Below are 27,912 nucleotides of genomic sequence, written 5' to 3'. Positions count from 1 at the left end.
ACCCAGCAATTTCATCCCTACGAATTCAAGAAAAATAAAAACGTGTGTTCGCATAAAGACGTGTACGTAAAAGTTCATAACGGCATTATTCACAACAGCCAAAAAGTGGGAACAACCCAAATGTCCAGCAACTGATGAATGGATAAACAACGTGACTTGTCCATACAATAGAACACCATGCAGTAATACAAAAGGAATGGAGGACTGACGCTCTTACCACACGGATGAACCTCAGAAACACGAAATTGAGCGAAAGAAGCCGGAAGCAAAAGACACCTGTTGTACGATTCTATTTAGATGACACGTCCAGAGAGAAGCAATCCTGCAGAGACAGATCAGTGGCTGCCTGGGGCTGGGGGCGGGAACAGGCAGCAAATGCAAATGGGTGCCCGAGACAGGTCTTTCTGGGGTGACAGCAATGTTCCCAAACCGGATGGTGTGAGTGGTTGCACAGCCCCTGTACATTCACTGAAGATCACTGAACTGTACGTACACCTAAAACAGAGGAAATTTCATGTATGTAAAACGTGCCTCAATAAATCTGTGAAAAAATAATGACGATGGCTACAGCCCAGCAATCTGAAAACCTAAGGTGTGGAGGGTCTCTGATCTAGGAGGCTACCTGCCCTCAGGAAGGAGGAAATTGTGTCCCCTCATCTTCCAGGCAGGAGTTGGGAAGGGCAGGAGCTGTTCCTGAGTTTCGGGCAGATGGTGAGAGGCTTTCTCTGGCTCCTGGTAGATGACAAGGATGAAAGAGAAAAGAACCTCTATCATCCCGTGGCCTGGCCCACAGCCCCTCCCCCCCGGGGCTCCCACTCCAGTCCTGGCGGGATCCCCGTGTGCCCGTGCAGCGCAAGGCCTAGCAGGTGGTGCTGGGTCCAGCAGAGGTTTGGCAACATCAGCCCCAGACCTGTCCTTTGGCAGGGTCCCTCAGAGGGCCTGGGGAGTCAGGAAGGAACAGAGAGGAGCAGAGATGCAGCAGATCCTTCTGCAGAGAATTCCACGCTGTAGAGCATCTGCTCCCAGCAAAGGAGGACTGAGACCCTGTGTCATTCATCTTGACATCTTTAACACTAGAGTAGCGGCACTTACAGAGTGAATGAATGAATGAATGAATGAACTTCCACCACGGTAAGCATTATTACAGGAAAAGGAACAAGGCTGAGAGGTCACAGAAGACGAACCAGCCCTTACAAAGTGGTTCAGGATGGCCAAGGGCTGCACCTCTCAGACGTCCAGCATCACAGCAGCTCTTGAGACTAGAAGCTACTGATCCCAGAGCCCTGATGTCTGCTTCTCTTCCTGTAATTCATCTCCTTAAATAAAAACGCTTTTTCATTACACAAATAAGGCATGCCTGTCTTACTTAAAATTAGAAAATTAACAGAAGAAAAGAAAAATCACTTGTCATTCCTCCAGCTAGAGATAACATACATCATGATGTCTCTTTCCAAGACTTTTTGTGTCTATAAATAAGTATACGGTATGCTTTTAAACACTAAGATGGAACATAATGTTTTGAAACCTGCCTTTTCACTCCATGACGTATCATGAATGTCTACTGACCAAGACTCTGTCCATTGTAAATGTCAGAAACCCAGCCCAAACTGGCTTCAGCCACAAAGGGAATCTATCCACTGGGTAACTGAAAAGTCAGGCGCTCACACGAAGTCCTGAGGAATCCTGCAACCCATGCCCTCCTTCCTCGAGGCTGGCCTCATCCTCCAGCAGATCCTCGTGCGATGGCCCTCTAGCCCCCGCATCCTCAGAGCCCGGCACTGGCATCCTCAGGGGGAAGAAGCCTCTTCTTTCCCTACGGTTCCAACAATGCTGAGAAGTGAGTCCCTTCCGTCCCGCTGGCCTGCTGGGAGCCCCGGACCAGCCCTGCGGTTGGGAGCTTGTGTCTCTGTTCTCCTCAGTGGGCTTTCTCACAAGCCCTCACCGCCGCTGCATTTCGGAACAAACCATAGGACTGAGCGTGAGAGGTGTGGTTCCCTAAGAAGATGTGGGGTGTGCACTGAGAAGGGAAGGTGCAGGGCCAGGAAAAAGGACCATTTCTCCAGTAACACCTTTCCTATCAACACAGGCTTCGTGTCCAACCTCTGGTGACAGTACACATGGTTCCACTGGTGGATGACTACCGTTTATCAACCCAACCCCTAGGACACACACTGAGGTAACTTCCAGCTGTTGCTGTTAGCAACCATGCGGGAAAGGAAATCCTAACACTCCATCTGTGCCCGCATCCTTCACCTCTTCTTAATTCTCCCGAATCACGGTGAAACAGTTACTGATCTTTATGAACTAGATGATCTGGGGAGTCTAGGCAAAAGTGCGGGAGAAGCCCCACTTTTCTGCCAACCGTTCTAAGCTCTTCTCTCCTCGGCTCTTGGAACCCAGGCTTCTGGCTATAAAGGGCTCCCAGAGAGACCTACACCCAGATCTCCCATCCCCGCCCCGAGGCTGGTCCCAGACAACGAAGTAACTTCTTCCTTTCCAAACAAAACTCTCACTTTAAAACAGGCGGGTCTCGCTTCGGAGGAAAGCAAGGTAAGCATCTGGAAAAAGTGAAACCCCAACCACGGAGCAGCTGAACTTGCTGAAGTGTGGGATGAGTTTGAGGGGAGATGTTCTTGAGTGGGGAGGCAAGTTTGTCTGGCTCTCATTTTCTTCAGGCTTATCCTCCCTCACCCCGCAACCCCGCAGGTGATCGGAAACTCGCCCCCTTCCGAAAGGTGGCCTCCCCTTTCCTGCACTTTGACCCTTGTGCAAATGTGGTCGCCACTGCTGGGAGAGGGCCACAGAGACCACGGCAAAGCTGGGCATGAGCTAGAATCCTATTCCAACTGTAATTTTGCAAATGACTGGTAAAGCTGATAAATGTTTGAAACTTTCTTGGCCTGAGGCAGGATACGTCAATAAATGATTGTGAGGTGCATAGAACACTTCACCCCCTCACTTCTAAGGTGGGCAATTCTGACATGGAAACAGGCGTTAGAATATAACACCTAGAAGAAGGTGAGTCAGCCTCTAACCCTGTCACTCCCACTAACAGATGATAGTAAAAAAAAAAAAAAAGGCCATTACCCTTTTCTATGAAATATTAGATAACAACATTCACTCAATCCACCCTACCAGGTTGCTAGGCCAATCGTATGAGCTAATGTCTGGGAATATACCAAGTACTATACAAACACAGGGCTATTTGTTGTTGTCAAAGTCCTTTCAGGAAGAAAAATACTTTTATGAGCTCATAGAAATGTAGTAGAATTGAGCACTAATAAACCTATTTGTCTACTATAATCAGAGCCGAAACTATAGAGTTTTACGTTTTCTTCCAAGAAAGGCCTATAATCAAAATATTCATATCCTGTTCTCAGTGACAAGTTCAACTGCCAAGAGATGAGTTCAGAATCCAAAGCGTACGTTCAAACGTATTCCTAACCCTGTGACATGTCTGGATTGCTCCATTTAGCCTCAGGAAATCAGAGAGAAATATTTATGTGTTAAAAGCACTTTCTCAAGAAAAATTCCAGAGTGCTCGAAGTTTTCTGATCCTTCAGAGGAAAAGCTAGGATACATATTCCACTCATTTCTTTAGCAGGTCTTTAAGGACCTCCTTTGATTCAGGTACCAGATTTGGTGCTGGGAGACGCTGTCCTTACCCTCAAGTAGCCTCTGGTCTGATGGAAGAAGTAAGTGAACAAATACAGTTTAGTCTAAGTGCTTAGTTAAAGCAGACGCACCCTGGTTAGTACATTCCCTCTGCTTGGCTGTGGTGGTGCCTGAGTGTGGGCACAGGGCCCTGGACCCCCGGGCCCCCATCACCCGCTCAGAGGACTTTTTGCCTTTTTGCCTCGTGCGTCTCCATCTCCTTCAAGACAGAGGAAAACCACCTTGTGAATATCTGTGTGACCAGAGTATGATTGGCAGGGTCACTGCACTCAAGCCATTTCTAGTGTTATGACTTCAGTTTTCACAGTCTGGGTAAGGGAGTGGGGAAAAGTGGTTCTTGGATTTCATACAGTTTTTTGAAGGAGTCAAAGACTCTTCAGATCAACTCCATGTGAAGCCTGCACTGAGCCAAGCCGCTCCGCCAGCTCTGCCTGTCCCCTCATCCTGACCTGCAGGCTCCCTGCCAGGTCCTGCCAAGGCTGCCTGGGAATTACGGCTGGTGCTCCCAGCACGCTGGTTCCTGGGAGATGAGACCAGACTCGTTTTACCTTGCTTGTTAAGCCAGAGCTTCACGTTTTATTGCTAATGTAATTATTTGTTTAGTTGTTTGCTGCTCTAGGGGAATATCTAGTACCCAGGGTACAGCTGGCCTGTAAGGCACTGTCATGTGAATCCCCAAAAAAGCCCCCTTTGCACAGGTCATTTAAAAAGGCATCCCCTCTAGTCGGATGGGGCGCCCAGGAAAAGGGCCTGGTGGCATGGGCTCTGGTGGACTTCAGCCCCATCCACCCCTCCGCGGCTTTGTGCAGCGTACAAACCGCACGAGAGGGTGGCAGCCGGTGTAAGTTCTGCATTCTAAGCGTTTTGTTTTGGCTCTAGAGAGTACGATACCTTCTGTTTTAAAACGATGCTCATGTATGTCAACTATATTTCAATTTAAAATATGCTGAATGCTTAAAGGATCTCTTTACTGTGGGATTATCATTTTCTTTGGTATACTTTTCTTTATAAAAATGCCAAAAGAAGTATTATTAATAATGTATTTTTAAAACTTATGAAAGTAGAACTTACCTTGCAAATCCTAATATCAATTTTGCTTTCATGTTCTGCTTTTCCCCTGTGGTTTGCACACCTAGGTTTTAAAGGAGAAGTGTTAACACTTTTGTATTTTATTTTTCTTCCTATTCCTGCCCCCTCCCAATAAAATTCTTGGGACAGGGAATCAGCTTTACACCATCAAGCCAAGATTTTTTTTTTTTTTTGCGGTACGCGGGCCTCTCACTGCTGTGGCCTCTCCCATTGCGGAGCACAGGCTCCGGATGCGCAGGCCCAGCAGCCATGGCTCACAGGCCCAGCCGCTCTGCGGCATGTGGGATCTTCCTGGACCAGGGCACGAACCCGTGTCCCCTGCATCAGCAGGCGGACTCTCAACCACTGCGCCACCAGGGAAGCCCCAAGCCAAGATTTTAAAGCAGCATCCTAGGATGCCTCCTTTACTCCACAACTGCAATATTTTAAAAGAAGAGACCAAGTTTTCATAGAGCCAGCCTAGGGAAATATTCCCACGTGGTTCTTCTGGTGGGGTGTGCCCTGTGTGGGGGGGGCTGGTAGGGTGGAGGTGGGAGAAACGGTCACACAGAAGGAACTCGAACAGGCACTACTGTTACCAGCCAAGTGATCCCCAAATCCCAAGTGTCTGTTGCATTAGGGAATAGCTGCGGGGTACCCAAAGTGTTCCTGAGGGCTGAGCATTTGTTAATTGGATGCTTCATAATTCCTGGAGAACTTCACCAGTGGGCCACGAAACTGAAAGCTAAACCAGCAAGTTGCAGAATAGACAAGGTTAAGAAGCCAGTTCCTCAGGGGTGATTACAGGATGCTCCATCAGGGTGAGAGTAACTCCTGTTAGCCCCTCACTGCGGGTGGAGGGTGGGAATATGTGAAATTTAGGTGCAGGGCGGTCAGGTAGGGCCTGACCTCCCGGGGACGGGCTGGCTGTACAACAGGCCTTGAATAAGCTTTTGTTGAGTGAATGCAGGAGCGGGGGCAGCATTCAGAGGCCTTGGCTGTGACAGTTCCCCCGCCCTGGCTCTCCGTTTAGGGGAGAAACGCTTTTAGGGAGCGGAGGGCAGCTGGGGTGGGGTCAGGGAGGGCTGGAAAGAACCAGGGGCAGCTCTGAAGGCCAGGGCTCCTGCCTACCTCATACGACGACTGCGACGGAACGTGGAAGCCTGCTCCCCAGAGGACGTTGCAGAGACACAGAAACACAGGTTTAGATACATTCAGTGAACGACTCCTCCTCGCCAGGGGGAAGGGAAACGTTTAAAGAGTGCGGCGCTTTTTCACCCCTGGCAAGGACACCCTGGAGTTTTTGGCAGTCTGGGAGACGGCGGTGGGATTCAGGAGCTGCCTGGGAAGGGCGGGCGGGGGCCGCCACGACATTCCCAGACTGTCCCGGACCCCCGACTCAGGATCTCACCCCGGGAAGCGCTCGGAGGAGACCCAAGTGGGGGTATGGGGGGTCAGGGCTGCAGCCGAGGGCGCCCAGGGGTCCGAGGGGCGGGGGTCTGTAAAAGAGAGTGCAGGGCGCCGAGCAGCCGCCCGGAGAAGGGGCGAGAGCTTGTCTTCAGGGGAGCCAGGAGTCTAAACGGGGCGAGCCTGACTCTATGCAGAGTCGGTACCAGGAAGGAGCTGGTCTTCTTGAGGAAAAGGTGCAAAAAAAAGTGCAAACGGTGGCGGGGTGCGGCGGGCGGAGCAGGGCGTCCCGCGCGCGGACACCCACTTGAACCCCGGCTGCTCGGGCGGGCGCGGGTTGTTGCCGCGGGACACCCCCCTCATCCCCGCCCCCCAGGACGGGCCAGGCGCCCGCGCTGCCTCTCCCCCGCGCCCCCTCCCCTCCGCCCGCTCTGCCTCTCCCCCGCGCCCCTCCCCCGCCGGGCCGCCGAGCCCAGACGCGAGCGCGGGGCGCAGGGCGCGGGGCGCTGGGCGCTGGGCGCGGGGCGGGCGGGCCATGGCGCGGGCGCGGGCGGCAGGCTCGCGGGGCCGGCCCGGGTGGTGCGGGCGGGGCGCGCTGCTGGTCTGCGTCGCGTGGACCGCGGGTTGGGTGCTGGCGGCCGCGCTGCTGCTCCGCGCGCACCCGGGCGTCCTCTCCGAGCGCTGCACCGACGAGAAGAGCCGGCGCATCCTGGCCGCGCTGGTAGGTGTCGCCGCCGCCGCACTGCCCCGCGCCGCGCGCCCCGGGGGCAGGGCTGGGACACCCTCCACGGGCCCCGGGAGCCGGGGACTTGGGCACGGCCGTGGACCGAGGGGAGGGGACCCGGACACGGTGCGTGGGATGCGGTCTCCATCCCGGGAGTCCTCTGTGCGCGGGCGGGGATGTCTCCCCCCGTTTCGCCCAAATTGGTCCTTTGTCCCAAGAGAGTCTTCCTGCCCGACTGCTCTCCCGCCGCCCCCAGCCCGCGCTCCTAAAGCAAGTGTTCGGGTCTGTTCCCAGTCTCCCGACTCGGACAGCGGGGCTCGGGGCGCGGGCCGCTGAGGGCTCGGGTCGGGGAGCCCACGCCCCTGCCCCTGGACTCGCCGTTCGGTCGCTCCAGCCGCTGTTCGGCGAGTCCAGCCTGGGCTGCACCTCGCCGAGCCCCATGCAGACGGCTCGTAGGGCCCGGCCCCCGCCTCGCTGCGCCCGAGAGCCGCTGCTCTCCCCGGCGCGGTCTGCGGGACCCAAGACAGAGCGCGTTCAGGCGAACGGAGCGCGAGGGAGGCGGTCGGACCCTGGGGTCCGAGCGGGGTCTCCGGACAGGGGAGGGCCTGGGGGCTCCATAGCTGAGCCCGGCAATTAGGGAGAGAAAGAAACACCTGGGTTTGCAGGCTGCTGCTGCGCGCTCTGGGCCCCAGAGGCGCATTAGTTGATTCCGAACGCCGGCTGCTCTTTGGTCTCTCTGTTTGGTTCGGAAGATGAAGCGCATTAGGAGACTTGGATAAAGGCAGGAATCCCTAAAAGGAAGGCCAAGGTGAAGGTAAAGGCAACTATTGTTACATTGATTGAGTGATTACTCACTTCCTAAAATACTGACCATCTCAGTATTTGGTGTGAAAAGTGATCTATTTTCTAAGAGATCTTCAAGAAACTCATGGGCAGTTTTCAGTCCAATTGCTTACATCTGGGTGAGCCTTCTGAGATTGTAGGTTTTCAAAACGTGGTAGCATAAAGGCTTTCAAGTAAATGATTTTTTTTAAAAAGTGAGCTTGGAAAAACTAAAGGAATGAGGTGAAATGGACAAGCTAGACCAAATCATTTTCCCTAATTGAGTCTGACGTGTCCTCATGAATTGATCATAACGTTGGTGAGATACTCATCGATTCCCTCCATCCTATCTATCAATAATCTATCCATTTATCTGTTCATTGTTACACTGACGTTCTATCAAGTTTTCTTTAAGTTACAAGAGCTCATTGATTTTCCTCAATAACTCCTCTAAAAACTCCTTTCACTGATAAAGATTTTTTTCCCTCTGTTTTGGGGAGACTGATTGACTAATTATAGTATAAAATGAATAGCTTGGCCAGGATGACTACCCATGTACCAAAAATAATATAATAGTCTTTTAGATTAAAATAAAAAACAAACACTATTTTTTCATTTCTTTACCTTTGGTTAAGTGAGAGAAAGCCTAATGGAAATTAAATAGCCTAGTATAACTTAAGTCATTGCTCCTCATAACTTTCCCAGCATTCCAGCTCATAAATTAAAACCAATTCTGTTTGGAGGCTGAATCAACATGTCTCCTGTGGCAGCCAATCTTTTCTGTTGCCAAAAGGACAATCTGAAATACCATGTCCGTCTGTCTGCCTGAAGTTCACCTGACCAGTTCTCAATGACCTGCTTTTGGGGGGAGCGTCATTTGGAGGCCCCCTTTGAGGCCGCCATTTCTCACGCTCTGCTCAGGACCTGACTTTCCCTTTCTACCCTCTCCATTCTGGATTTGCTGGCGGGAACCCCACCCAGCACCGTGGCTCCCTTTCACCCAGGACACTGTGAACTAGACTGAGGTTTGAATAGGACCCCAGTCTCCACATCCTAGACTCTGCCGGGCCCTGGCGGCCACGCAGAGGCTGGCATTGTGGCACTGTGGCCTCCCAGGACTGAATCGAGCCTCTGTCTCTCAGCTCCGCCGGTCCTTTCAATTCATTCTGCCTGGCTTTTATCCTTAATAATAAAACTGGCTGTTATTTTTCTGACTGGCCTCCAGACTCTCATTAGCTTTCACTCTGAATCCCAGAGCACCAAAGGAATAGCCGCAGCTGAGCCAGAGGGAACCCCTTTCCCTTGGGCAAAGCCAAGGGAGTTGTGAACCTCTGAGCACGTTCCCGGGCCCTCACGCCAGGCAGGTGGAGAATCTGAGGATGAAGCTGAGGGGCTGGTTAGGAGCGGGGAGTCATGGGCGCTGGGGCCCCCCCGAGCCTCACCCCACCTCTGGAGGGGGCCCCGCACACTCCAGTCTCAAGAGAGAGTGTTGGAAGAGCCAACTGGATTGGTTCCAGAGTCGAGCCCAGGTCTTCCAGCTTCAGAATTTTCTGGGCAGACGGCAGCCCCCCTTTTTCCTGCGGCTTTTCAGCTCATTCCGTAATCAAGACATCTCTGTGAGGTTTCCAGAGCCCCACTTTCCCAGGGAACCGTGTCAGCAGGCTGTGCCAGGCTGACTAGCGTTGGGTCTGACCGTTCACAGGCCCTGCTTCCGGTTCTGCAGGCAGAGCGCCTCCCAGGGCGGCGGGGACGTATGCTGCGGGTGCCCGCTGAGGCTCACTCGGGGCAGGCTCTGTGCTAAGTAGTTTTACACGTATTAATTCATTTAATCTCAGCCTCTGCGGGGTACGTACTTTTACTCCTCCCATTTCACAGATGGCGAAACTGAGCCCCAGAGAGGTGAAGTAACTTGTCCCGATTCACACGGTTACTGTGTCGTGGAGCCAGGATGTGCCTCTGATAGTAGAGACCCCGTGACAGAACTGGCTCCTCCAATACTGAAAACCATAAGTAACTAACAACTGGGCATACTTAACCCTTCTATAGCACATCACTTTCAAAGCATCTCAAAAAGATTCCCACAGACTCTCTGTTATTCAGAAGGTTTAAGTCCCTTCCGGCTGGTTAGGTCTTGATGTGACTTAACTTGGTTGCCTACATCTGGGATTTCTTTTTAACAGGGCAGGCTTATCTTTCTTTGCTCTGATAGAAACCCAAGGTCCCAGTGGGACTACAGCATCCAGGGCACATACCCAGAGAGATTTTATAGCAGGGAACGACTCTGCTTTCCTGAGTGCTTTGGCCACGTATGTGATGTCTATCTTCTAAGCTGTCCAGGGGTCGAGGAGGCTTGCAGAGTGGCCTGGCTAATTGCTCTGAGGTTCTGCAACGCACAGCGTGACTGCTCCATGAAGGAATTCCACCGTGAGATATAAGGGCTGCTAACCGCATAGGAACTTAATTCTCCTTAAAAACAAAAACAAACACACAAAAGAAAACCCAGCCCTTGGGCATGACCTCTGAGACCCTGTCACCCGTTTCCCAGACTAGAGAGGACAGGTTTTGTTTTTGCCTGAGAACCGAGATACAAGCCAGAGAGGGAGGTTCTAAGTAACCATCACTGAGAACGCTTTCTACAAGAACTGGGGCTGCTGGGAGTGTGCGTTTGCATACAACCTATAAGAAGTATGAATTCGCTGTGAGTTTCATTAATTTTTAAAAAATGCCAGTTAACTACAATGAGACTTTATTAACTTGGTTTTTTTCCCAGCTTATCTTAAAATCTGATACCTGTGGATTTTGTATGCACACACATTTGGGTACAGAAATGTACCTGTTCAAGATGGCAGTCAGGGCCTCCTCATATCCAGAGGAAAGTGATTTTTTTTTAAATGGAGCTAAAAGTACATTACTTCTATTGAGTTTAAAAAAATTAGCTACCTCAATAGGACATGCTGCTAATAAGATAATTTCACTCTTGTCTCTAACACGATGACACTGCTTAACTAGCTTGTAAACTTGTAATCTGTAAATTTACTGGTTTTTAAAAGCCGAGCTAAGTCTTTCTCTGAGTTTAGCAAGCACAGGCATGCAAAAAGATCCTACAGAACTCACTGGAACTCTGGTAACCAGAAGAGCCACAGTGGATGAATTTTACATTCTGTATCAGAAGAGCAGGGACTGATGTGCCCAAAAGGCTTCATCACAAAGGGTGACGACAAAGAGCAGCTCTGCACTAACTACCCCTGCGATCTCCCGTGACCAACGAGGTAGCCGGGGCACGGAACGTTAGGTCAGAAACCTAGGACAACACCTCCAGTAGCTGGTGGCCCGGAAGGGCTCTGGGCGCCCAGCCCCACTGCCCACCCTTCCTGATCGGCAGCTTCCCTGCAAGCTGCCAGCCATCTGGAGGTATGCCTATACCTCAACATGCTGACCTTCAGAAAAAACAGCCAAAGGTAACGTTCCCCTCCAAAATCAGCAGACTATATGCCAAATGTCCTTGCAGCCCGTTTGGAACTGCCTTCTAAATTTGCAGGGGCAAATCTCGTATGGGTTCAATTTGAATTCGACTTCATCGACGCGGTACAGTTTCGTAGAAAACACCATGCTGTGGGGAGCCAGCGGGGGCCGGGGATGGTATGGAGGCTCACGGGGGTTATTTAATGGAACCTGGGGCCGAGGAGACAAGAATTCCCACTGGCAGGTGGGGCGGCCTCCCAGGGAAGGTGGGTCCGACCCTTGCAGGGGGCAGCATTCTGTCAGGTGGAGACAGAGCAAGTGGCATTTCTGGCAGGACGCCCAGTCCCTGACGCAGGGCACTTGCTCTAACCCTGCCCTGTGCTCCCCTGAACTGTCCGGTTCTCTGAACACTCGAGCGACTTCGCATCTGTGGGTTCCTCGGCAGGTCATTCCCTGCTCTCTCCCTCCTGGTCCGCTAGGCAGACTCGCAATTCATCTTTCAAAACTGAGCTCGAGTGTATCTCTCCAGAAAGAAGCCTCCCCAGCCCCCTGCCTTCTAATGACCAGGGCTGGAGGGAACTAGAATTCAGAGACCACCAGGTCCTCCGCACCCATGACCTTGGTTGACCTTTACAGGTCTCCCACGACACCGTGTCATCATTCCATGTTACAGACTTGGAAACAAGCCACAGGCCAGCAAGAGGCTGAGCCCAGAGGCAAACCCAGCTGGCCCCAAAGCCAAGCCTGGCCATGTGCCTTTCTTGCTTACACTCCACTGTCACTTGAGGAGTCTGAAAGGCAGCCACCTCGTTCTGTGATGCCTGAGCCTGAGCCCGGCACCTGTAGCTGGATCGTGGCTCAGCTCACACACAGCACTGTTAGCTGGAAGGTGGCTGGGTGCGCCCGAGGCAGCTTGCCCACGGCCACTCCCCACCCCCGGGGTGTGGAGCGGGCTTCTGGGCCCACAGGTGTCTCTCATGGCCAGTGACAATTTCGGCCGCAGTTCTAGATGAGGAGAGTGAAGGCCCTGGGCAGTCACAGCTGACACCCTCGGCACTCCCCGCTCTCCGGCAGTGGCCCAGCCAGGGCCCACACCCCTATCTCGCCCTCCCCATGCCTCTCCCCTCGGCCCAGCACAGCAGGATTCTGAAGCTCGCAGCTCAGGATCCATCTCCTCCTACCAAACTCGATTGTATCATCTGCTTTTCTTTCTTTTCCAGTTCTGTTCTGTCCTTCATACAAAAACACCTTTGATTAAACTACAAATTTGATGACACTCTAAAAAGGATTATGGAATTGAATTAAACCATTTTGGATATACTCAAAGGGCTTAGGGGCTTCATAAGGCAATCAAGAAATAAATGTTGGGCTTCCCTGGTGGCGCAGTGGTTAAGAATCCGCCTGCCAGTGCAGGGGACACGGGTTCGAGCCCTGGTCCGGGAAGATCTCACATGCTGCGGAGCAACTAAGCCCGTGCGCCACAACTACTGAGCCTGCGCTCTAAAGCCCGCGAGCCACAGCTACTGAGCCCGCGTGGCCACAGCCAGTGCTGCAACAAGAGAAGCCACCGCAATGAGAAGCCCATGCACTGCCACGAGGAGTAGCCCCCATTCGCCGCAACTAGAGAAAGCCCACGTGCAGCAACAAAGACCCAACACAGCCAAAAATAAATTTATAAAAAAAAAGAAAAAGAAATGTTGCCTTTTCTTGTCAGGCTTGTTACAGAGATGTGAAACTCTGTAAATACCAGATAAAATAGAACAGAGCTGCAGCAGGTAAAATGAACAGCCCACATTACTTCCGTCACTCACACCTTTTTTACTCTTGGGAGTCTCAATCATTTAAACCTTGCATTCCCACCTTACCTCTAAGATTACCCTGAAAGGTCTCAGAGGAACCAGAATCCGCTGATGCTTTCTTCCGAGGCACCGTGATATGGAAGCAATTCCAAGCAGAGAGAGTCACTCAGAGGGTCCTGATCCTTTGATGCTCCTCTTACGACCCCACGCCTTGGAAAGAGGTACCAGGATGAAAAGTAAAAGGATGGCATTTGACCAAAATGGTGTTAAGTTAAATTGCAAGATGTACACAGCATCAAGTGTATTTAAAACAGTTTCATGGGTGTTTATTAATACAGCTGCATTATGGTTGTCTGTTTTCCAAAGACAAAAAGCGAGCCCCAGGCAGACAGGGCGCACTCCCAGACTCCAGGATCGGGACCGTCGCGTGCATCTTTGGGTTTGGCAAGCCTGACATCCCCACCGCCCAACACGGTGCGGCGCCGAGATCTAACGCGGCAAAGGAGAAGCAGCTTGTGGGAGCCCCTCAGCAGGAAGCTGGGGGGTCAGGTCTGATGGCTTGTCTTGGTCCTTTTGGGCTGTTGTCCAGTTACTGCCTGAAACGGTCCCTGAAATCCAGATACTTGTTTTAAGAACAGGGAGTATATCTTTTTTTTTTTTTTTTTTTTTTTTTTTGCGGTACACAGGCCTCTCACTGTTGTGGCCTCTCCCGTTGCAGAGCACAGGCTCCGGATGCGCAGGCTCAGCAGCCATGGCTCACGGGCCCGGCCGCTCCGCGGCATGTGGGATCTTCCCGGACCGGGGCACGAAGCCGTGTCCCCTGCATCGGCAGGCGGACTCTCAACCACCGCGCCACCAGGGAAGCCCAGTATATCTTTTTAATGAGCGTTTTGGTTATATGCTTTCAACAAGTCACTGGGAGTATTTATAAAGATCCACCATCCCTTATCCAGTGCTCTGCGGCCAGGCCTGTGTTAGAATTCACACTGTTTGGGGTGTTAGATAATATGCCGCATATATATACCTTCTATTTTGCATATGAGGCAGCACCCGTAATCAGACAAATCCAGCTGATGAATACCTCTGCAGCGAAGTATACGCAAAGTCACAGGTCAAATACACTCAGACCATAAATAGGCTCTCATCTTTTCAGTCGGATGTGACACTCCATGAGGGCGAACGAGCCACGGAAGAACTTGTAGTTTTCAGAGCTTTTTGGATTTGGGGATTACTCACATATCCAAGCATTGGAGGTGTATTTTCCGACTTGAAGGAGCTGTATACAACCTCCTTGGGGTTACTAAAGCCGAGCAGCACAGAACAGCCAGAGAGTCTGGCCAGCATATAAGTACATACCTGACCTGCCTCTGCCCACGTGGGAGGAAGAGGCGTCTGGGGGGAAACAGGTAGAGTCAGGAAATAGGCTCAACCCCTAATAAACGTGGGTCCAGAGGTTTAGGTTTCCTGAAAGAGATAAAAAAGAAAGAGAACAGAATAATAATCCTCCCTTTCAATCGGTTTCACACTGGCGTCTCCTGCTCCCCCTCTAGCAGGTCTGAAGGCAGGGCCTGGCTGGACTGTATTCTTAGCGCGGATGCTTGCAGTGTCGTGGTGGGGTCACCAGGTCCCCCGTGTGGCAGGAGGGCCTAAGAGCCTGACGTTTAGGAGAAGTTCCCCATTTCAGGGTCCCCGAGTGCCTTCCTCACCACCCCCAGGAACCGAACACCCCCCGCTTCTGGAATTTACCCTGCAGGGCTCCTCTTCTGCAGGCGCCCAGTGCCTGCCCTGCCAGCCACGAGGCCTCTCCTGCCTCCTGTTTCCTGCAGTGGGCTCTCCAGACCCCGCAGGCCCCCAGAGCCTGCTGGCCTTATAGCCATACCACTTCCCGGCGACCACAATGGGTGCAAGGAGAGGTTCTAGAGGAAGGGCCATTCCTGGGGTCGCCGGGGACCCACCTCCCGAGGTCTGGCTGACCTGTACTTGACCGGGGGTTGAAAGCTCTCTGGGTGACCCTGACGTGAGGCCAAGAGTTGGGAACCACGGGCCTGGCCCAGCCCTTTCGCTGACAGTCAAGGAAACTGAACGCAGCTGCCAAAGGCCTTTGCCAGCATCACCCACCTCAGCTGGGAGTGGGGGAGGGCAGAGACCTGCTTCCTAAGACCTGGGCCTGGGCCTGATGGAGAACAAACTTGAGGCACTCTTTCAAGTCTTTTTTTTTTTTTTAACTTAAATGTATTTATTTATTTTGGCTGCATTGGGTCTTCACTGCTGCGCATGGGCTTTCTCTAGTTGCAGCAAGCAGGCTCAGTAGTTGTGGCACACGGGCTTCAGTAGTTGTGGCTCACGGGCTTCAGTAGTTGTGGCTCGCAGACTCTAGAGTGCAGGCTTGGTAGTTGTGGCGCACGGGCTTAGTTGCTCCACAGCATGTGGGATCTTCCCAGACCAGGGCTCGAACCCGTGTCCCCTGCGTTGGCAGGCGGACGCTTAAGCACTGCGCCAGCAGGGAAGCTCTCAAACCTTTGACTTCATAATTCCTCTCTGACCCGAGTAGCCTCGTGGTTCACTCTGGTGAAGATGGTCTGCACAGCTGTTAGGAGCGTGCTGGGTGCGGGGACCAGCCTTGTGTCTATTCGCTGCCCCTCCGCGGTGTAACCGACTGTCCCCTTCCTTCCAGTGCCAGGACTACCGGGGCGGCGCGCTCGGCGGAGACCTGTGCGAGGACCTGTGCGTGGCGGGGCAGCTACGGTACCGGCGCTGCCTGTACTACGAGCGGGGCAAGAAGGTGCTGCAGGCTGACTGGCGCGGCCGGCCTGTGGTCCTCAAGTCCAAGGAGGAAGCCTTCTCCAGCTTCCCGCCGCTCGGCCTCCTGGAAGGCCAGCCCGAGGCCGGAGGCCAGGGCTTCCCGGAGGCAGAGCTCCTCCTGCTGGCGGCCGGGGAGGTCAAGAGCGCGCTGGGCCTGGAGCTGGCCGAGGGCGGCCTGGGGCGGCTGGGCCTGGGGCGGCGGGGGCCCCGGCTGCGGGGTCAGCTGGCCAGCCTGTGGGCGCTGCTGCAGCAGGAGGAGTTCGTCCTGCTCAGCCTGCTGCGGGGCCGCAGCCCGCACGCGCCGCCCGTGCTGGGCTCCTGTGGCCACTTCTACGCCGTGGAGCACCTGGCCGCGGGCAGCCCCCGCCTCCGGGCCCTCTTCCCCCTGGACGGCGCGGCCCGCGGCGGCCGGGCCCAGGCGCGCGCGCTCAGCGGCGTGGCGCTCAGCTTCCTGGACATGGTCCGCCACTTCGAGCACGACTTCTCGCACCGCCTGCACCTCTGCGACGTCAAGCCCGAGAACTTTGCCATCAGGAGCGACTTCACGGTGAGTGGCTGCGGCGTGTGTTTCGCCCGTGGAGGGCAGACTTGGGTCTGGGTGGTCCTAAACGAGGGGGTTTCTGAAATCAGGGGAGACCCTGCAGCGTTATGCAACCTTCTAGCCAGGACAACTCCGACCTGCCAAACCTTCCGAGTGGGAATGACAGAATTTAAAGAACAGAGGCGCCTGCCCGGTGCCGAACTGGGAGGACGGCCGCTCGCAGCGGGAGGCGTGGTCTGTCGTCCTTAAGGGCTGCTCTGTTTTCTCCAAAGCGACTTCGCGTCTTCTTAGGGCTATTTTGAAAGCAAGCAAGTTGTGCAGAAAACAGTCTTCAGGAGACAAGGAACCTCGGAGGATGAGGAGAGAGGACGGCCTTTGGGCGCTTTTGTACAAAGGCTCCGTAGGGGGACACTGTTTTCAAGGTGTCCATGCTCTAGGATGATGGGCAACTTTTTCTAATACTTTCCTCTGGAGACGTTCTAGTTTCCCTTCTGTGGGTAAGACTTCTAGAGGGACAACTGGCGTTTTGGTGCCTCACACAAGGGAGAATCCTGCCCGGGTGGACACGTCAGCCTCTGCAGGCTCTGCAGAAGGCAGGTGAATTTTATGTCCCATTCCAGGCAGTGCAGGCCTACAAAGAAGGGACCGAGGTGGAGAAGCAGCAGCAGGAGGCCCGGGGCTCCGGGGTGGGATGCGGCCCTCTGTGTTTTAAAAGCAAGCTCGCCAGGTGATTCTGATGCACACTCAGTGTGAGAACTAGCAACCGGCGGACCAGCAGGAGGGTTCCCCCTTTGGTCCGTGTTGCAGTGGGGAAGGAGCGCTGTCCTTCAGGTAACGTGTTAAGAATGGATGACTCGCAGTCATTCACTTTCTCGGGTCCCCCTTTGCAGGTCTTGAGAATCTGTCCAGCGGTTGCAAAAGAACTAGGAAAACATCTTTACTTCTTGCTCCCAGACTGTTGCCAGAAAGTGCTCTTTCCTGCTCTAGAGGCACACTTTTCAGTGGAGAACAAAATAATCCTCGTCAATCCGTTCTAGTCTGATGCTAGGACGATGTCTGAAGACGATGCAAGTTAGGTAATTTTGTGCAGGAAAAATTTTAGGATTCTCCCGATGTTATCTAAGAAACCTCAGGCAGGTTTTTCTGTTCATTTTGTTACTGTTCTTATTTTAGGTGCATAGAGTTATGCTTCCAGGAGCTGTAATCCATTCTACAGCACACACTAAAATTAAAAAATAAACCTGGCTCTTCCTGGGAGATGAACAGGGAACAATCAGAGCCAGAAGACAAAAGTAACAGGGAGCTGAAATTCCACCGGGGCCCAGGGGAAGCTGGGGAGATGGCCAGGAACTATCAAAAGAAATGTCTTGTAGCCCCCCAAATAAATTATGAAAGACAACAGACTCATTAGCACAGCCTCATATATTTCTAGTGTATTAACCAGTATAAATAATGAAATGAGCTATTTCTTTTGTCTGAATAATAAGATAGGAAAAATTGATTAAAATGATAATTTCTGTTTGCAGAGCCTGGATTAGTAATTAGACAAGGCTGTTAAATAGGGAAAAGTTCCCTGTTCTTTATTTTCATTACTCTCCACATATTTTGAAATAAAGTATTTTTCCCTCCTCTGTTTTACTGGATAATCCCCAAGAAGCTTTACTGCATTCTGGCATCAATCTCGAAGGAAAAAACAGAAACAACAACCTGGGAATGTGCCTCCTGACTTTGCAGAGAACGGAGATGTAAATGAACACTTTTTTGAGACGCTACCAAAGGGAGAAGGCCGATATTTTGAGGTTGATCTGTGAAGGCTTGTGAAATGCCACAGACTCCATTAACCTCATCGAGTCTTCTAATAGCTCTTTAATACCTTGAAGCTATACACTGCTTGATTTGGGCAGAGTCCAGGTTTTCTCAAGTTTGAGCTCATCTTTTTTTTTTTAAATTCAGGTGGTGGAAGAACATCTGCAGAATTTAGACATTATTCTTTTTCTGGTTTTGAAGTCTATTTGGGTTGACGCTAGGAAGATAAATCTGAAATTCCAGGGGCTCATCACATTTTCACGCTGATAGTGGGACTTAGTTTTTGATGCTCCTGGACCAGCGTCTGTATGTATCGACCCTAATTTAAGAACTTTGGCTTTGCCACTCCCTGCACTCCCCCAGCTCTCCACAGCTGGAAACCAGTCACCTCAGGTAACAGACAGCATAAATAGACGACCTACGTACTGCCCACCCCACTCTCACCATCACACCCTCCACCTGTCCCTTGAATGTAGTTTTCTTTTGTTGCTTATATTCATAGGGATAGATTATCTGTGTCTCACAGCTTTTGTGTTCCTGAGCCTTGAATGTCAGAAACCAAAGTGATAAAGCAACAGAAGGGGAAACCAATTCATTTTAAAGATATTTCAGAGATTCAACTTTTAAATCTGAGAAAACTTTTAAAGATGAAAAGTGATACTAGTTCCACATGCTAGGCTTTCACTGGCGACCACAAAGGTCCTTTCTGCAGTTAAAGCCTTGCCCATACCATTTATGCCGGTGGCTTGTATGTCCCCAGCACAACCTGGCCCCTCTTCCCTGCTGGTAGATTTCTGTGACCCCTGAAGTCTGTGACACTTGCACCTGCAAAGGGGAACAGGGCTGGGGTGATACTGCAGGGCTCCCTCTGTGCTGCGGCCTTGGGGTCCTCTTGAGAGGCGTGTGCTGTTTCAATTACAGGTGGTGGCTATTGACGTGGACATGGCCTTTTTTGAACCTAAAATGAGGGAAATTCTTGAGCAGAACTGCACGGGAGATGAAGACTGCAATTTCTTTGACTGTTTTTCAAAGTGTGATTTGCGAGTGCATAGGTGTGGAGCCCAGAGAACCAACAGCAACCTGCAGGTGAGCAATGCTGCTGTCCTCTCTGGGTGGGGGGGACCCTGTCCTCTCCGGGGGGGGGGACCTGTCCTCTCTGTGGGGGGGACCCTGTCCTCTCTCAGGGGGGACCCTGTTCTCTCTGGGTGCCTCTGCCTGCCACACTGTGACATCCCGGTGATGTAGCTGAAGGTCATTACCCTTGCCATGTCACCTGGGCTCGATGTGTCCAGTAAGGGCAGGGATGGTGGGAGACAGGGATCATTTGTTCTTAGTCGTCTACCCCGGAGGTTGTCGGCCAAGTGACCCCATGGGGCTAATGGATGGTGCTCCCAGCACAGCCTTTACTGGGTCCCCCAGAGCCATGGGGACTTGGGTAGCCCTTCTCTCTAGGTCTAATTTCTGCATCTACACACACACACACACACACACACACACACACCCAGAATGAGCACCCAGAGACTGATTCACCAAGGATAAATCTAGAAAAAGGACAAAGCAGTCCTGAAAACTGGCCAAACCAGAGAGGGTGGGCGACACCACAGATCCAACAGGCAAGGGGTTAGGCCAGCAGGTAGTTAATAGAAGGAGAAAGTGCATGGGTCCCACATCCAGGAGACCAGTGACAAGTAGGAACCCATCCTGGCTTCCAGCTCTAGGATCCAGTCTAGAGTGAGGGAGACCCAGATGTGGGGCTGGAGAACCCTGCACTGGGAGGACATCTCCCCTCTTCCGGCAGAAGCTCCCTCCGGCCCTCACTCCAGGCCCTCAGGTGGGTGTGGATGAGCTGGGCTCACAGGTGCTGACCACAACCAGGAAGAGGTCATAGCAGGGAAGCTGGGCGCACCTCCACGACCGCTGATCTGTGCTCTAGCCTCAGCCTTCCTAGTGTTCCATTCTCCTAGCCGGTCCACTCCGCAGTCTCACCTCCACCGCAGTCTGTGTACAATCCTCCAGCCCATAAGGCCAATATAACCCCGGTGCACACCTGGTGATGGGGCCAGAGCCTGAGGCTGAGTCACGCCGGCACAGAGGACTGACCTGGGGAGACCTGGACAGCTGTGTAGTTAACCTGGCGGTCCTGGACCAGGCCGAACAAGGCCCTGGCTCGGCAGCCTCTACAACTTAACGTGGACTCACACCCTCGGTGGGTCTGCAGCGCAATCGTTCTTCTCCAGATGTGGGAACAATATGCTTTCGCTAGAGCATCAACCACCCTGTGACCTCAAACCACAAAGTGGAAACACTAACACCTGCCCTCTGCAGCATAACTGGAGACTAGGGTTGTATCCTTAATATATAAATGGCTCTTACAGAGCCGTTAAGCGGTGAGAGGTACACACACACAAAACTGGCAAGAGAAGAACATATGACAGATACACGGGAGCTGAAGTGCAGATGGACAGAGAACCTGGAAAATATTTAATCTTACTATTCAGACATGCAAGTTAAAACCCAGCGATAATAATTTTTTACCTTTAACTATTGGGAATAGTTGTTAAAATGCTATTAATTAACAGGTGAGGCTTCAGAGAAATCGAGGTAAGAGTCTGTATTGTTAACATGATTGTGAAATTCTACATCCCTCTGGAGGGTGCATGACTGTTGGAAATACTCTCTTTAGCTGAGCAATTTCATTTGAGCACCTTTTCTGGTTACTGCCTTTGAATAAAGACCTAGAAACGAAATTTCGCTTCCTTTAAGGATATAAGAAAATATGAAGCATTCATTAAGCAAAAAAATGCAGGTTACAAATCAGTATTTACCCATGATCTCATTTTCGTTAAGTAGTACGTGATTGGGAAAGAAGATATGAAAACGTCAAAAGCAATTACTTACGGATGATAGGATTACAGATAATTTTTATTTTCTTCCTTTTGCCCTATATTTTATAAATTTTCTACGGTGGTATGTATTACTTTTCTAACTTACACTTTTACTCAAAAAAAAAAATCCCTGCCCTGCATCAGTTGATTGACAGATCAAAGGAATAGAATTTTTAAAAATTGCAGAAGTATACCTGCAATGACATATGGGTATTCAGTATGTTATAAAGGCAGCCTCTCAGGCCAGTGAGAGGGAAGCTGGGTTATACAGTGAGTGGTGCTGGTAAAGTGGGTATTCAGGAACAACAAATGATCACATTAACTTCTGGTCCACTCCTTATATCAAACTAAACTTCAGACGGCTCAAATACTTACACCTAAAAAATGGAATCCTGAATGTTCCAGAAAAAACTGGGAGAATTTAAAGTACTACCCTAGAGTTCGGAAGGCCTTTCTGAGTACAGAACAAAGTTCAGAGGCTATAAGAGGAACAACTGACACATTTAACCATTTAAAAAAAATCCACATGGCAAAAACAAAACAAAGTTACAAAAAATATGAGCAAATTTAAAGGTTAAATGAGAAAATTGGCAAAATATTTGCAACTGCTCTTACAGACGAGGAGCATAGAGGACAGAGACAGCCCTTATCTGTCTGAGACTCAGAGCTGCTGAGACTCACGGCATCCCCCAGCATCGTCCTTGGCTCACGGTAACCCCACATCCCAGGGGCAGCATCTAGTGATTGGTCAGTGGGGAGGGGGGAAATGCAAAGCCCAGCCCCCTGGCCTCTATAAGGAAAACTCTGTAGGCCATTCCAGTACCAGAAGTTTTCCTCCTCCCTTAGTTCCATGGAAAGATGGTTCCTGAGAACGCCCCTCAATAAATCCCTGCATGCAAACCTCCACCTTACAGTCTGCTCCCCAGGAAACCAATCTAAGCAGGGGGTTAATGTCCTTAATATATAAAGAGCATTTACATATCAATATGAAAAAAGTTAACAATCTGATGGAAATGTGGGCAAAGAACATCACCTTGACCACTCACTGGAAAGGAAGCACAGATACTTTCAACCTGACCGATAAGAAGAGCAATACAAATTAAACCATTTTCATTCATCAGTTAACAAAAAAGAAAGACGACACGTGTTGTTGAGGGCATTCTTGTCATACGCTGCTATGACAGTGTAACTCGGTACAACTTTTATGGGGTTAATCTGGCAATATCTATCAAAACAACAAATATGCATACCCCTTGGCCCAGAAATTTCATTTCCAGAAATTTAGTCATATGCAAAATGAAAAAGATATCTGCAAGATATCTACTGAAGCATTTTTCATAATAGCAAACGTTAGTGAACAACCTAAATTTCCGCCAATAGGGAACTAGCTAAATAATTTATGATATGCATTTGAGGTACAGCCATTAAAACAAATGGAATATCCTTATAAGGACTGATTTGGAAGGCTCTCCCTTATATTTCGTTAAATGGGAACGGAAGCTACAGAACAGTGTGTGCAATATACTCCCATCCATGTAAAGTAAAAGAAAAAGGAAATGCATGTATATTTATAGACTCTCCAGAAGGACATTCATGGGAGTGGTTGCCTCTCAGAGCCAGGAGCCGAGTGTCTGGTTATGAGGAGTGGGATGGAGACTTACAGCCTATCTTTTGGGACATTTTCCATGTTTGCCCCTGAAAATGTATTATCAACTCAAAAGAGAAATAAGATAATTTGTTTTTAAACAGAATCCTCAGTCTTGCAGAGGTTGGGAAACACAAGTCAAAATTATAGAAACAGTAGCTCTATAAAATTGAGGCATTTGTTAACTGAGTCTAATATAAAGTGTGACATAGAAAAATGGAGCAGAATATTAATTAGGCAGCACTCCATCCAACAGGGAGGAAACCATGACGGCTGTAAAACAGACAGTGTGTTTAAATGGAGAATTTAAAGAGATCTTCAGCCTCAGTGAATTTCATACCCAAGGAGAACTAAAGGCTGTGAGATAGTGGCTTAATTTTTCCTTCTCCTAAAATAAAACTCTCAAAGCCTCCTCAGAAAGAGTCTGCCGCCTTTCCCTTCCAATATACCTTTTTTTCAGTGAGCCTCAAAGTACTATCACGTTTGCATACCCCTCGTCACCAGCGTGTCCTGGGGCCCTCAGGACAACCCTGCCAGGTGGCGATGACTGTCACCGTGACCAACCTATGGATAAGAAAGCGCGCCCTCAGGGGTGCGGTGACGGCGGGGCTGGCAGCCTTGGGCCTGCCCAGGGCCCACTTCTTATGCAGCAGCTCCCGCCTGTGACTTTCTGCTGCAGTGTCCTCAGTCCTTTCTGAGTGTCACCCGGAGCTTCCCCCTCGGCATTTCCACCACAGCCGGGGTGGCCTTTTCCCCGCTGGGCGGGTTAGGGTCCAGGAAGGGCCCTTCCAGGAGGCCCCCGGGCCTGAGCTGACCGCCCCCTCCCGCCCTCCCCCAGGTCGTCTGCGACAAGATCCTCCGCCACTGGTTCTCCTCGCCCCGCGGCAGCCCCGCCGTCTCGGCCCCGCTGCGGCGGCAGCTGCGGGCGGCGGTGCTCGAGTGCGCGGCCCCGGGGGCCCAGGGCGCGGCGCCCCGCGTGCTCGCGAAGCTGCGGCGCCTCCTCCAGGCCGCGCTGCGGGAGCTGCGAGAGGACGAGTAGCCGCGGCCCCCGCGCGGTGAGGGAGCGCGTCTGCAGCGCGGATAAGGGCCTCGGGGACGCTTACTGTGTGCGGAGGGGGCCCGCCCGGCGCTGTTCGTCCCTCAGCCGCCTCCTCCCTCTGCTCTGCTTTGAGGAACCCTCTGGGCCTCGCCCGTCACCCCTTCGAAGTGACACAAGGGAGGGGGTCCCGGCGCCGGGTTCTCGGAAGGAGGCTCCGCTGTGCTGGAGCAAGAGCCCCGCCGGCGCCCTGCAGACGTCACCACGTCACAGAGCGCACCTGCGTGCGCGCACACGCGCATGCGCGAGGGTGAGTGCGCACGTGGCCGTGAAAGTTGCGCAGGTGTGTGGACGTGTGTGCACGCGTGTGTGAGCGGGTGAGGGTGTGGGCCCTGTGCGCCTCCGGGCGGGGAAGGTGCCTTCGCTGGCGTAACCACTGGCACCGCGGGCCTCGCTAGCAGAGAAGAGTCATCTTGCTTTTGGAATTGAAAACAATAAAAAACCCAAGTCTCATCTCTGGGAGCTGTAGTTTGTACTGGCAAGGGTGTGAAAGCACAGTTTACAGTGTTTTTCATTTTGAGGAATGAATGGATTTTACGGATTGTAACATCGCTTTTAGGGAGCACTTCATCTCTTATCACAGTACATCCTCCCTGGGAGCAGGGGTTGCAGGCTTGGTGAATTCAAGGCAGAGCCAGGGCCAGGTGGCCTGTGCTCAGTGCCTGTCTGTGACCCGGCGCCTCTCTGCCGCTCCAGTGAAGACCAGGCCGCAGGCCCCGTGTCACCTGTTGGCAGAATTGTTTCCAAGGCGTTCCCGATGCTGTGGCTCTGCTGCAAGAGAGCAAACGGGAGGAAACCGCATGCTGGTCACTCTCCGGGTCGGGCATGTGGAGCCGGCCAGAGGTCTGTCCACCTTGGGGGGACACAGCCCTAGTCCACATCTGGGGAGGGTGAGAGCTCAGCAAACCACCACAGGCCACCCTCAAGGTAAACCCAGAAAGACGCCAAGAGAGGATTAGGGATTCTGTTGATGGTTTACAAACAGGAGAAGACAAATTAATCTGAAGTTTTAAAATATCACAAATTGACAAATTCCAAGTATTTCTTTTTTCCTTGCCCAAACCCCTTCTGATGCAGACAAAGAGCAATTGCCTGTGTATGCTGGTTCAGCTGCATCTCCACTCGCCCAGAGGAAGGATGTGTGGGGGGTGTAGTCTAAGGCCCCCCAGTTCTAACTCTGTGACTCCCCACACTCTGGTTGGAAGGACCCCTCCTCTCCCCCATCACCACTGGCATTTTCCACATGACTGAATTTCATCAATGGCCTCCTCTAAACAAATATATGAACGACCCACTCTGCCTAGCAGGCAGTAAAAATCCACGTCTGTCATTTTTGTGGCAGAAGTAAACTAAAACTAAAGTTTGAGCACAGGCCCTGGATTAGTAGATTCTAAAAGAAAAAGAGAATTGGCTGCGGTGTTCCCAGCGGAGGCGTGTTGCACCTGAGCTGTGCTATTCGAAGTTGTGTCTGCAGTGGTGAGGGTCTTAACGAGCCTCCGGGCCCTCGGGGCAGGTTCTCTTTCTGAGCCAAAGGTTCCCACAAAAACAGTGAGAAATAGACGGCCAGGGAGGGAGGCGCAGGGGCTTTGCGGTCTGTGCCCTCAAAACAGTCCTCTTTTGCATCCTGAGGGCACATGGGTCTCCTGTGGTTGCCCTGGGGTTACAGCCCTTCCTTGGCCTTTGAGCTAACCGCCCAGGCAGCGGAGGGAAAAGGTTCCTTTTCACTTCAACCAGAATGGAAACAAATGTTTCTGTTTGTCATGGAGGCTGTGCAATATGTAATTACCCAACACAATAGTGTTTTTATTGTTGAAAATTGCAGTTATTCCTTCCCCTGCTGTCTGACCACCCATCTCACACACAAACACACACAGACACACACCACGCCCCTTTCCCATCCCACCTGGAGAATTCCCTCTATGGCAGTATCTCTTAGACTGTGGTGAAGTTCAGTTTTTGTTTTTTTTTTTTCAATTTTCAAATGCTTGCAAAATAATACTTTTATATAATACAATAAACAAACACTGTATCTGTATTTAATATTTTCAATGTGACAAGTGAGATTCTTTCTTGCTTATCTGATTAAACCACCACCGTATTTGTAGGGGGAAATGTCTCCCTAAATATTTCTATGTTTTGTTTTAATAACATGCATAGTAGACAAAACACGCTCAGTACTGTGTGGACGGGACTCTAAGAGATTATAAAGTGAGCTCAGCAAGCACGGTTTATTCCTTTTAAAGTTTTATCCAAATTAAAGCAAGTAAGTGCTTTATTCATTTATAAACCCTCATCAGAAGTCAATTTTCACAATTTATCTTAACAGATGACAGTTAAAATGATCTTTTGATGAAATGATTCCAGATTTTATGCCCTGTTGGATTACAGGTGACAAACCTTAACTGCACAGAAATTGTAGGCAGCTCAGGCCACATGCTATGACCACATGATGGCTGAACTGTTCCACGAGGCGTGGACGATGTCAAGTGGCCACAAATGTTTCTAACCCTCCTCTCAGTCCTTATCTCCTCACAGGAAGTGAGTAGCAAGCAGTTCACAGATGTGCCACCTCCAAGAAGTCCTCTAGGCTTGCCTCCCATGGGTCTGCCCCCATGTTTGGCACCAGCCATCTGGGAACACCCAGGACAAACGCCTAGCATTTTAACTTAAATTATTGGAAGAGCAGCTATTTTAAAAACTTGATTTGGAAGCTGTTTTTTGAGCAGCTGGGGTGGGAGAGTTAGGCTGGAAATTTCTGAAACCAAGGAACATAAAGAAACTGTAACATTTACTGTGCTAGTAACTGCAGTGTAGGGGAAGAACGCCACTCTGGCTCTGTAACATATGTGATTTCTCCCACCTTTTGGGTCCTGAAATCTGTGTTGAAGACGTTGATTCTTGACTTTGGCCTCAATCTTACTCCTTGTGCTTTTCCAGCGGACTGTATTTCATTCCTCTTAAAGATCGCTGAAGTGAAGCTTCATGAGAAATCCCATGGGAAAATGTTAAGAGCAGATACATTTGCTGGGCCCACTCTGAGTCCCTTGGTGGGGCACCTGATGGGTGAGGAGTTCCGGTTTTTCTTCCTGTCTTTGGGAGAAAGACATGAGCCCTTCTCTCTGCTTCTTCCTCGTGGTGCTCTGGGTTCAGCCTTTCTCCCTTTCCTCTTCTAAAACTGCCAGCATCCCCTGTATTTCCCACGAGTCTATGGTATTTTGTTATAGCAGCCTGGGCTGACTAAGAGGACTGCCCTGCCCTGCACGCTGCCCTGGACGCTGTCCTTGACCCTCCCTGAGAGCGGTGGGCTCAGCAGTGCCGGGATGCGTGGCAGAGAGCCTGCTAGGGTGTGAGCGGAGCAATGCCGGAGCTGCCAGGGTCTCCAACTCCCACTTACCTGTGAGTGCCCAGCTCCTGGGCAGAGCTGCTGATAATGGCATTGGCCGTGAAGAAGGGAGCCAGCTGCTCCCCAGTAAGTCTGAGCCGGTGGGAGGGGTGCCTGCGGGAACGGTCTCTCCCTCACCTCCTAGGGCCCGCTTCCCAGTGCAGACAGCGCGGACGCCCAGCTAGCATCTGTGCCTCCGCGTGTTGGGAGGCTCTGACCCTGCGAAGGCCTCCATGCGCAGCTGCTTTCCTGCAGTGTCCGTTTGCTCTCAGTGCCCTGAGCTTAATGCTTCAGAAAGACACTGTAGCCAGCGCTGTGTGCAGGGATCAGGGAGGTGCTTGTGGCACCTCGTGGTTAAGAAACTAAACTGGGGTATTTGGGCTCACTTGGTTGCTTTGTCCTTTATTTTCCCCAATAGAAACCTGAGAGGAGGAATGGAATGCATTGTAGTTATGAAGCAAGAGTCAGGACAGATGGTCAGTTCTGATGTTCAAGATGTACTAACTTGAAAAGTACACAATTAAAGCATTTACCGAGTTGTTTTATGGAAAGGGATGTGCTTAATGGAAATCACAACTGCCTTGGCAACTGCAAGGTGATTGGTCAGCACATTTCTGGAGAACAAGGAAACAAAGCACATTTAGAGAACTTTCTGGAGAAAAGCACTGTGAGAAACACCCCACTCTTCATTTTTATGTTGTTCCAAAGCAGCTTGTCATCTGGATAGGTTTTCACAAGAGGAGTGAATTCTCTCTTAGCTGCTTGAAATTATTTTCTCTCTTTAGGCCCAGCTTTATT

At 51.2% G+C, this 27,912-nt stretch overlaps 1 protein-coding gene and 1 long non-coding RNA gene across 2 annotated transcripts; one reads left to right on the top strand and one right to left on the bottom strand.

Moving 5' to 3' along the window:
* Positions 1–316: 316 nt before the first annotated feature.
* LOC132436672 (uncharacterized) lies at positions 317–5,974 on the bottom strand. The gene is made up of 3 exons (XR_009521832.1): positions 5,875–5,974; positions 4,747–4,807; positions 317–495 (listed from the first exon to the last, which is right to left on the bottom strand). It is a non-coding gene; the product is annotated as an uncharacterized lncRNA (long non-coding RNA).
* A 711-nt stretch (positions 5,975–6,685) lies between these two features.
* Positions 6,686–25,745, top strand: DIPK1C (divergent protein kinase domain 1C). The gene is made up of 4 exons (XM_060027790.1): positions 6,686–6,871; positions 15,632–16,306; positions 19,028–19,192; positions 23,475–25,745. The coding sequence occupies exons 1-4, from the start codon at positions 6,686–6,688 to the stop codon at positions 23,673–23,675; spliced, it is 1,227 nt and encodes a 408-aa protein (XP_059883773.1). The 3' UTR covers positions 23,676–25,745.
* Positions 25,746–27,912: the final 2,167 nt, after the last annotated feature.

This window comes from Delphinus delphis, chromosome 13 (genome assembly GCF_949987515.2).
Source record: "Delphinus delphis chromosome 13, mDelDel1.2, whole genome shotgun sequence".
Lineage (NCBI taxonomy): Eukaryota > Metazoa > Chordata > Mammalia > Artiodactyla > Delphinidae > Delphinus > Delphinus delphis.
This window is presented reverse-complemented; position numbering and strand designations above follow the sequence as displayed.

Excerpts from the sequence above, each read along its gene's own strand:
- DIPK1C (XM_060027790.1), top strand. The coding sequence starts at position 6,686 with ATGGCGCGGGCGCGGGCGGCAGGCTCGCGGGGCCGGCCCGGGTGGTGC. Across the intron at positions 16,307-19,027 it reads CCATCAGGAGCGACTTCACG|GTGGTGGCTATTGACGTGGA; the intron begins GTGAGTGGCTGC and ends TTTCAATTACAG. Across the intron at positions 19,193-23,474 it reads GAACCAACAGCAACCTGCAG|GTCGTCTGCGACAAGATCCT; the intron begins GTGAGCAATGCT and ends GCCCTCCCCCAG.